General features: G+C 39.8%; 1 protein-coding gene across 1 annotated transcript; it reads left to right on the top strand.

Annotated features, from left to right (window-relative positions):
* The first annotated feature begins 3,995 nt into the window (after nt 1–3,995).
* On the top strand, nt 3,996–10,245 carry LOC132645326 (phospholipid-transporting ATPase 1). The gene is made up of 7 exons (XM_060362255.1): nt 3,996–6,192; nt 6,335–6,641; nt 7,115–7,808; nt 7,899–8,022; nt 8,144–8,363; nt 8,631–9,089; nt 9,745–10,245. Exons 1-7 carry the CDS (start codon nt 4,695–4,697, stop codon nt 9,962–9,964), a joined length of 3,522 nt encoding a protein of 1,173 aa, XP_060218238.1. The 5' UTR covers nt 3,996–4,694; the 3' UTR covers nt 9,965–10,245.

Genomic DNA, 10,245 nt, shown 5'->3' with positions numbered 1-10,245 from the left:
ACACGTTGTACTTGTTGTCTCATTAAAAACCTTGTCGGAAAACCCATTTTGGGACAAAACCGCACTAAGGAAAAGAGTGCAACACGTGTTTTCAGAATTAGGTTCTTTTCTTTGCCCGGTACTCGGTCTCCTGCAAAAACGAAAGGTCAAAAATAGAAAAGCATGGGGGGTTCATACCTCAGCAGTAGTATCTTTTCAGATGAGCCACATTCCAATTATTGCGCAACCGTTGCCCGTCCATGGACTCCAGCTGGTATGACCCTTTACCCGTTACCTCGGTTATCTTGTACGGTCCTTCCCAGCTCGGACCCAGTTTTCCTTTGTTAGGATTCTTGGTGTCAAGGTAACTTTCCGAAGCACCAAGTTCCCAACTTAGAAATATCGAAAATTGGCTCTCCGATTGTAGTACCTTTCCATTCTCTGCTTCTGGGCTGCAATGCCAATACGGACCAACGCGTTTTCGCGAAGTTCATCCGTGAGATCGAGTTTCACAGCCATGGCCTCCTCGTTTGACTCCTCGGTGGTATACCTGAACCGGGGACTCGGCCCGTTTATCACTCCCGCCCGGAGAAATGACTCGGGCCATCCCTTGATTTTTCCGACCTCAAGCTTGGTTTTCGAGAGTATGGCCGATACCTTTCCCTCGATGGTCCGGCCTCCGGTTCGTAATTCTTTCGTGATCTTTCCGAGCTTTTGTTCATTTTTACGGGCCCCGAGGGAAGCTCGAGTTGGTCATCCTCTATTCGAATTTTTGACTCGTATCGGTTATGGACATCCGCCCAGGTCACAGCCTCGTATTCCAGCAAGCTTTCCTTTAATTTGAACGAAGCCGTCGAGCTCCGAACATTGAGCCCCTTCGTGAAAGCTTGTGCGGCCCATTCCTCCGGAATCGGGGGGAGCTCCATTCGTTCCCTTTGGAACCGGTTGACAAATTCACGCAATAACTCCTCGTCTCTTTGGGTTATATGGAAAATATCCGCCTTTCGAGCCTGCACCTTTTTGGCTCCGGCGTGTGCTTTTATGAAGGCATCGGCGAGCATTTTGAAAGAAGTGATTGAATGCTCGGGCAGATGATCGTACCAAGTCAATGCTCCTTTTGACAGAGTTTCCCCGAACTTTTTCAGCAACACGGATTCGATTTCATCCTCTTCCATATCATTGCCTTTTATAGCACAGGCGTATGAGGTCACGTGTTCGTGAGGGTCCGTTCTGCCGTCATATTTTTGGATATCCGACTTTTTGAACCTCTTCGGGATCAATTTCGGAGCCGCACTCGGAGGAAAAGGCCTTTGGATGTACCTCTTTGAATCCAGCCCTTTCAAAATAGGCGGATCCCCCGGGATTTGATCCACCCGAGAGTTGTATGTCTTCACCCTTTTTTCGGTCGAGTCTACCCGCTTCGCCAACGTTTCGAGCATTCTCAGAACCTCGGTGGATGAACCAGCTCCGGAGCCATTGCTTTCAACCATCCGTGCCTCATCTCTTCTGGGTTCAACAACACCCTTCGCCTTTTCCGGGGTCGTTTTATCTCTTCCGTTTTGCAACTGGGCTATTGCGATTCCTTGTTCGGCAATCGCCGCTCTCTGTTCCTGCAACATTTCAAAAATTAAACGCAAGTCAATATTATCATTCGGGGTATCCGGTTCTTTCCGGACTTGTGTCCCGGACAAAGTAATTGAATTGTTAGTATTTAAAGGGTCAGTGGCCGGCTGGGCGACATTCTCCCGGTCCACGGTGTTTTGTCGGTTGAGGCCCTCTCTCGAATTAACGGGGTTAGGATCAGCGGGGTTTGGCAATCCTCGTGGCCCGCTGCCTTCATTTTCGACCACGATCTCGTTGTTGTTGACGTGACCAGATTGCCCACTGTTAGCTATTTGGTCCGTTTTTTCAGAGACGAACAGTAGATGTTTTTTATTTTGATGGGTAAGATAGAGATCAAGATCAAAGACCACTATTATCCTAGCCCCACGGTGGGCGCCAAACTGTTTACCCCGAATTTGGATAATCAATTAAATTTGTGAGTGGGTATAAGATATGTGGTTAAGTCTCAATCTACTTGATAAAAGAAAGATATAAATATAGATATGATATGAAGAGAGCAATGATAATCGGTGGTTTGCTATATACTTGTATGTTTACTAATGTATGAGTGTTACTTGATTGAAGAAATGTAAGAAATAAACACAACAAATGTGACCGAAATTAGATATTTGAGAGAGAGATTTTGTATATATATTGCTACTACAAAGTGTTCTTGATATGAGGAAGCCAACCCTTTAAGAGGAGGACAATACCCCCTATTTATAGTAGTGCCCTATGGGCTTCATACAACATGAACAATAAAGTAATGATAAAAAAGCTCTGAGTTGGATTAGGTTGGCCGTACGGTCTGACACCCGTACGATTGATAGTTGAGCATCGCAGGACGCTATCGATGCGTGGCAACCGCGTAACGGATCTCCCGAATCAACGGCCATGACCAAAAAGGACTAACGGCCAGGATCTCCCGGACTAACGGCCACGATCTCCCGGACTAACGACCACGATCAATCGGACTAACGGCCACGATCAAACGGACCAACGGCCACGATCAATTCGGACCAACGACCACAATCAAACGGACCAACGGCCACGATCAATTCGGCTATGGAGAAATCGGACCAGATGATGATCTTCCCTCTTTTCCTTCGATCTCCGGTCTTACCGGTTCTAACATATGTCCGATTTTTACCGTATACAATAGGGATTTGACAGGATATTTATGATTTCGATTAATATATATATATATATATATATATTGATTACGTTTAACAACTAACTGCGCATATCGCGGGTACGTATACTAGTTTAATAAATGCACAACAAAGTATGTAAACATAGTAACTTTTTGAGGAAAAAAAGTTCGTGAAAAGAAAAAGTGTTTGAATAGTTGTTGGTTTTCTTTTGACGATCGACGAGTACTTTGTTTATGAAAAAAAAAACTTTTCTTTAAATAATAACAGTGCCAAACAATTTCTTTGGAAAAAACTTAAACTAGGCATTTAATTTTTTTTTACAATATTTCATAAATGTTTCACAAGTAAAAGCTCCGCCAGGCATAATCTCGTTGATCAATCATGTATATAGTATCAAGACAGCTTTCATTTTACTTACCATAGCTAAATCATTTTTATACCTAAACCACATAACGGCGTATTAAGGGATTTGTAAGTATTTTGTGAGTGAAAAAATAACTTTCTTTTTAAATTTCTCTTAAAATCACTTGTTTACAAAAATTAAACAGAAACGTTAGTGGAAAATATTTTTGCAATATTTCACAAATAAAGCCTCAGACTTATCCTCTACTTTTTTCTCTTTTACTTTTTCCAACCATATAATCTCATTTATCAATCATGTCAATATAAGATCAAGACGACTTTCATTATATTTATCATAGCTAGATCAATTATGATCATGTATCGGACATAACGGCATAGTTAATGGATCTGTGAGTATTTGTGAGTGAAAAAAAAACAATCTTTTTCTTAATTTCACCCAAAAACACTTCTTTAAAAACTTCTAGAAAAGCACCTTCGGGTGTGGCTGAGTTGGTTTGAGGGGAGGCCTCCCTAAGGGAAGTCGCGGGTTCAAACCCTCCCCCCCTAATGCCTTCTCAGTCGAGGTTGTCGGGGGTTTACCTAGTGCGCACTCGTAGGGTAGCGGCTGCGGATTTTCCTGGAATTTTCAAAAAAAAAAAAAACTTCTAGAAAAAACTTAAACAGAGACATTCATGGAAAATGTTTTTGCAATATACCCTCTATATTTCTCTTTTATCTATTTTTCAAACCAAAGTGAAACAAAAAATTTATGAATTTCAAACTTCTAGGTACTAAGCCCCACGCCACCCTACCCCCACGCACGCCACTCCAAAAGAACAGTATAATCATAAGAACAGTGACAAAACATCTGTAGAAAATGTACTTATATATATTTTGCAGTAGCAGCCTTTCCTTCTAGAACACCGGCACACAACTACTTCAATATAGAAACAACGTGCAAGAATTTTATATCCATTTCCCTCTACTATTCTATGTTTGTCTTTGTTTTATTGCTATTTGTAAGCCTACCATTAACGACTCTCTTTCATTTGTTTACTCCTTTTCCCATTTTCTTGTAAGTTTCGCCACCCCACACCCCCCGCACCCTCTCTTACTCCATTCTTTTTCAAACAAGAACAGCTTCTAAGAATGCCTTTGACCTTTGAATTTCTTCTTCACTTATATCCCAATTTTACATATTATTATTCTCATTCCACCTCACAAAAGAATCTCAGCTCATTTATTCTCTATACTTCTCTATTATACCTACTATACAAGTAAGTTGTGATTTACATCTATAGCTAAAGACCCTTTTTCGTATTTTTATTGAGATATATTTATTCTTTTTGCTGTAAAGATTGTGTTTTTTGTGATTCTTGATAGTTGACTTTTAGGTGTAGTGTATTGTGAGAGTTTAAAGATCAAATTTTTGGATTGATTTTTGTTTGGGTTGGTGATCTTACTGTCTGGGGTTTAGATGAATCTGATAAATTTTAGTTCTTTGCTGCTTGATGGGTATGTGATCTTGATATTATACACCTGTTGTTGTTGTTGCTGATCTGTTCAAACTTCAAACCAAATAACCTTAGATTATCTTCAGTACTGGATTCAAATAATATGGATAATAATTCCACAGTTCCTGATTCTATTATGATGAATTCATCTTCTATACGAAGTGTTTCATCAAATAGGTCAAGGACCTCTGGTATGGGTTCTGTCCGGGAGGCGAATTTAGGTGATTTAGGATCAAGAGCAGTGAGATATGGTTCGCGTGGTGCTGATTCTGAGGGGTATGGAACCTCTCAAAAAGAGATTAGTGATGAGGATTCTAGAATTATTTATTTAAGTGATCCTGAAAGGACAAACGAGACGTTTGAATTTTCGGGGAATTCAATTAGGACAGCGAAATACTCTGTCCTGACCTTCTTGCCTCGAAACATATTCGAGCAGTTCCATAGAGTTGCATACATTTACTTTCTGGTGATTGCCATCCTTAATCAGCTTCCTATGTTGGCTGTCTTTGGTCGGGGAGCTTCAATTCTTCCATTGGCTTTTGTGCTGTTAGTCACAGCAGTTAAGGATGCCTATGAGGATTATAGGCGCCACCGGTCTGACAGGATTGAGAATAACCGGTTGGCATTGGTGTTGATGGATGGTCAGTTTCAAGAGAAAAAATGGAAGCACATAAGGGTGGGTGAAATCATCAAAATTTCATCAAGTGGTACCATTCCTTGTGATATGGTGTTGCTCTCGACAAGTGACCCCACTGGGGTTGCCTATATCCAAACTGTTAATTTAGATGGGGAATCAAATCTGAAGACACGGTATGCAAAGCAGGAGACACAAATGAAGATGCCAGAAAAGGACAGTATTAGTGGGATGATCAAATGTGAGAAACCGAATAGGAACATTTACGGTTTTCATGCTAATATGGAAATAGATGGAAAGCGTGTTTCTCTTGGACCTTCAAATATAATCCTCCGTGGCTGTGAGCTTAAGAACACTAATTGGGCTATTGGAGTTGCAGTTTATGCTGGAAGAGAAACTAAAGCTATGCTCAACAACTCGGGGGCTCCATCAAAGAGGAGTCGTCTTGAGACTCGCATGAACAGGGAGATCATTGTCCTCTCTTTCTTCCTTATTGCATTATGTACTCTTGTCTCCATTTGTGCCGCTGTTTGGTTAAGGCACCACAAGGATGAGTTAAATACCATCCCCTTCTACAGGAAATTGGACTTCTCAGAAGACAAAGTTGAAGACTACAATTATTATGGCTGGGGACTGGAAATAGTGTTTACTTTTCTGATGTGTGTTATCGTCTACCAGATTATGATCCCTATTTCATTGTACATATCTATGGAGCTTGTTCGTGTTGGTCAGGCTTACTTTATGATCCAAGATACTAGAATGTATGATGAAAGTTCAAACTCGAGATTCCAGTGTAGGGCTCTTAACATAAATGAGGATCTGGGTCAAATAAAATACGTTTTCTCTGACAAAACTGGTACCTTAACTGAGAATAAGATGGAATTTCAATGTGCAAGCATTTCGGGTGTAGATTATGGTAGTGGAAAATCAGATTCTCTAGAAGAAGTAGCTGGATACTCTGTTCAAGGTACTACAACTTTTCATCATCTTTCACGACCTCCACCTCCACCCCCCCGCCCTCTCCCTCCTAGATAAAGAAAAATAACCTTTTGTTTGTTGGTGAGTGCTTTATAAATGGAACTTAAAATTTTTCTTTCTTATTTGACTAGTGGACGGTCAGGTGTTAAAGCCGAAAATGAAGGTGAAGGTTGATCCAGTGCTTTTGAATATATCAAAAAAGGGGAAGCATTCAGATGAAGGGAAACATGTTCATGATTTTTTCCTTGCATTAGCTGCTTGCAACACAATTGTACCTCTCGCTGTGGATACATCTGATCCAGCTGTGAAGTTGGTAGATTACCAAGGTGAGTCTCCGGATGAGCAGGCATTGGTTTATGCTGCTGCTGCTTATGGGTTTATGCTCATTGAGAGAACATCAGGCCATATAGTAATAGATGTTCAAGGAGAAAGACAAAGGTAATGTTTAACATCGTTTTTCCCTTTTCGTCAACTTTTAGTCTTGTTTAATTTCTCTCGTACTACTGGAGGTCCAACCTTATTATGGTAATTAAGTATGTGTTACTTTAAATGCTCAGCAACTAGAATTACTGATTACAAGGAAATTCAATGGAAAATTGTGGCTATTTGAAGCTTTACGTTCATGGAAAACTAGTTAAATCATGCTTATCAAATATAAATTTGTGAGCGCGTACACACACCTTCAATCGAAATTCTATCTTCTACTTTAGCTGCGAATTAATCGGTTTCTTTTCATTTGAATGATGGAAATTTAAACCTTTAAATATTGGAACGAACTTTTCTAGCATAAACAGATGGATTCAGTTGTATCTACTTACAACTCTAATATCACACTGTCCCAGATGCAATGTCGTTTTAGTTGCCTATGACACAGTCTAATGACTCTAATCCCCCTTTCATGGTAATTGCAGGTTCAATGTACTGGGCTTACATGAATTTGACAGCGATCGGAAGAGGATGTCAGTAATATTAGGCTGCCCCGACAATACAGTAAAAGTCTTTGTAAAAGGTGCCGATACAATCATGTTTGGTATCATAGATAAATCATTAAGCTTGAATGTAGTACGAGCAACAGAACTGCATCTACACTCTTATTCCTCAATGGGTCTCAGAACTCTTGTAGTCGGAATGAGAGAAATGAATGCTTCTGAATTTGAGGAATGGCAGTCTTCTTATGAGGCAGCAAACACTGCTGTGATCGGTAGGGCAGCTCTACTTCGGAAAGTAGCTGGCAATGTAGAAAAGAACCTTACTATATTAGGTGCCTCTGGTATTGAAGATAAATTGCAGGAAGGTGTTCCAGAAGCAATTGAGTCCTTAAGAGTGGCAGGCATTAAAGTTTGGGTTTTGACTGGGGACAAGCAAGAAACTGCAATTTCAATTGGCTATTCATCGAAACTTTTAACAAGCAATATGACTCAGATTGTGATAAATAACAAATCTAAGGATTCATGTAGAAGGTCTTTGGAAGCTGCACTGACTAGGTGTAAGAGTCTAATGCCACATAATGCTGAGGAAAATACTGGAGCTGGAGCAAGTCAAATTGCTTTAATCATTGATGGAAATAGCCTTGTTTATATCCTTGACGGTGAACTTGAAGAACTGGTAATTTTAGATCATAAACTCTCTATCTCTCTGCGTTTGTATACTTTTTCACATCCCCTGTACTTAAAAATGTTTTTCATTTCAATTCAGCTATTCCAGTTGGCCAGTTATTGTTCTGTTGTACTCTGTTGTCGGGTGGCCCCATTACAAAAGGCCGGAATTGTTGCTCTCATAAAGAACCGCACAGATGACATGACACTCGCAATTGGGGATGGTAAGTGTTATTACTCTTTCTGTTGGGGCATTAAGAGTTGTACCGTCTGAAATAAAACTACGTGACAAAAGAAAAATATTACAGAAGCAATACTGATTAATATTCATGGTTATGATTTCAGGTGCAAATGATGTGTCAATGATCCAAATGGCTGATGTGGGCATTGGCATCAGTGGCCAAGAGGGACGTCAAGCTGTGATGGCCTCTGATTTTGCAATGGGACAGTTCAGATTCTTGGTCCCTCTCCTGTTAGTTCACGGCCATTGGAATTATCAACGAATGGGCTACATGATATTATACAACTTCTACAGAAATGCTATCCTTGTTTTTGTCTTATTCTGGTAAGTGTACTTGTAGCAAGAGCACAATTCTCTCTCATGCTTCTCACTATCTCTAGGACTTGGTAATTTAGACACAATTCAATGGAAATTATGCTTAGGCATTAGACTAAACCTTTCTAAGTTTAAAAAAGAAACATAGCTTAAGATTCTCACTTAATGGCTGGTGTCAAGTTGGAATATAGTTATGAAGAGTCAAGTAGGAAATGAGTAATATATGTTGGGACATTAGCCAGCACCAGCTGACCCTTTTTAAATTATTCTGCTCAGGTATGCTCTCTTTACAGCTTTCACTTTGACCACCGCTCTCACTGACTGGAGCAGCATGTTATACTCCATAATCTATACTTCGGTGCCTACAATAGTTGTTGGGATTCTCGATAAGGATCTAAGTAGAGTGACTCTTATGAAGTATCCAGAACTCTACGGTGCTGGACAAAGGCATGAGAGCTATAATAAGAAATTATTTTGGGTAACCATGATTGACACCTTATGGCAAAGTGTAGTGGCCTTCTTTATACCTGTTCTCGCATACTGGGAAAGTGAAGTTGATATCTCAAGCATTGGAGACCTATGGACACTTGCTGTTGTTATTTTGGTCAATGTACATCTAGCAATGGATGTGATTCGTTGGTCTTGGATTACTCATGCTGCCATCTGGGGATCTATAGTAGCCACTTTTATTTGTGTCATGGTCATTGACTCGCTGACGTTTCTACCTGGATACTGGTAAGATCACTCTGCTGGTTTGCTTCTAGATAATGTATATGTTGTGTATGGACACTCCACTATCATTTGCTTATACTGTATTTTTTGAATTGCATAGTGAATCCTCTCTGCTTTCCTTTTCCTGGGCCTGTTCTTTTCTTCCATTTTGTTCTTGCTTTAGGGAGTCCTAGGTCTAGCCACTTCAAAGAATACAGTTTTAGGCACTTTACCCTTCACACAACTTGTTAATCAGCGGAGCAAATTGCTGAAACCTAAAAGATTTGAAGAAATCCAAACATAAAACTTTAGTTTCTGAAGATGGTTGCTTTCTTTTTCTATAAAAGCTAGGGGACCTGTTAGTTTGAGATGCAATACTACAGAAAATTCCTAGAAATAATTGATTCCTAGAACTAAATCTGCAAGAGATTATATTGGAATTTGATTTCCCATGCAGTTGCTGCACTTGCTAAAATCGAATCACAATGACCATTTGTTTTTCTGCTCTTATCTTGTAAATCAACCTAGAAATTTTTTTGGTTTTAGTTTTTCTTCACATATTACCAGCTCAAATGGGAAACAAAGCTAATTAGTGTTTTAGGATTCTCTTGATTTTTGCCGACCGACTTATCAAGTCAGAGAAGTAGAGACTGATTTGCATGTAAAACAATTTTTGCAGGGCCATTTTTGTTGCAGCCGAGGAAGCTAAATTCTGGTTGTGCTTGCTTTCCATAACAATAGCTGCACTTGCTCCTCGTTTTATGGTCATAGCTTTCATTCAGCATGCTAGACCTCGTGATATTCAGATCGCAAGGGAAGGAGAGAAGTTCAAAAATTTAAGAGACTCTCAGACTGCAGAAATAGAAATGAATCCAATTGCTGACCCTCCTCGAAGATGATTGAGCTTTTTGTTTTTGCCCTTCTGGGTGTTTCCCGTTTCTTTTTCTTGTAAAAAGGTTTTATATTTCTTTTGGTTACTTTGGAGATTACCTCCTTGTTGCCAGATTTTGTTTGTTTGCTGTCCAGAGGATAGAGTAGTTAGTGTTCAGGTCCATTCTTTGCTATTCATGCACAGTAATTAATTGTACATTAGCATACTGTACAATACTGGTTATATACCCTTATGTAACTCCAATTTTCCATCAATAGAAAGAGAATCATACTCAAGTTTTGTGTTAAA

Source organism: Lycium barbarum, chromosome 6, assembly GCF_019175385.1.
Source record: "Lycium barbarum isolate Lr01 chromosome 6, ASM1917538v2, whole genome shotgun sequence".
In the NCBI taxonomy this organism is placed as follows: Eukaryota; Viridiplantae; Streptophyta; class Magnoliopsida; order Solanales; family Solanaceae; genus Lycium; species Lycium barbarum.
This window is presented reverse-complemented; position numbering and strand designations above follow the sequence as displayed.

Coding starts and splice junctions, on each gene's coding strand:
- LOC132645326 (XM_060362255.1), top strand. CDS start 4,695: ATGGATAATAATTCCACAGTTCCTGATTCTATTATGATGAATTCATCT. Junction 8,364..8,630: donor CTTGTTTTTGTCTTATTCTG/GTAAGTGTACTT, acceptor TATTCTGCTCAG/GTATGCTCTCTTTACAGCTT. Junction 9,090..9,744: donor ACGTTTCTACCTGGATACTG/GTAAGATCACTC, acceptor CAATTTTTGCAG/GGCCATTTTTGTTGCAGCCG.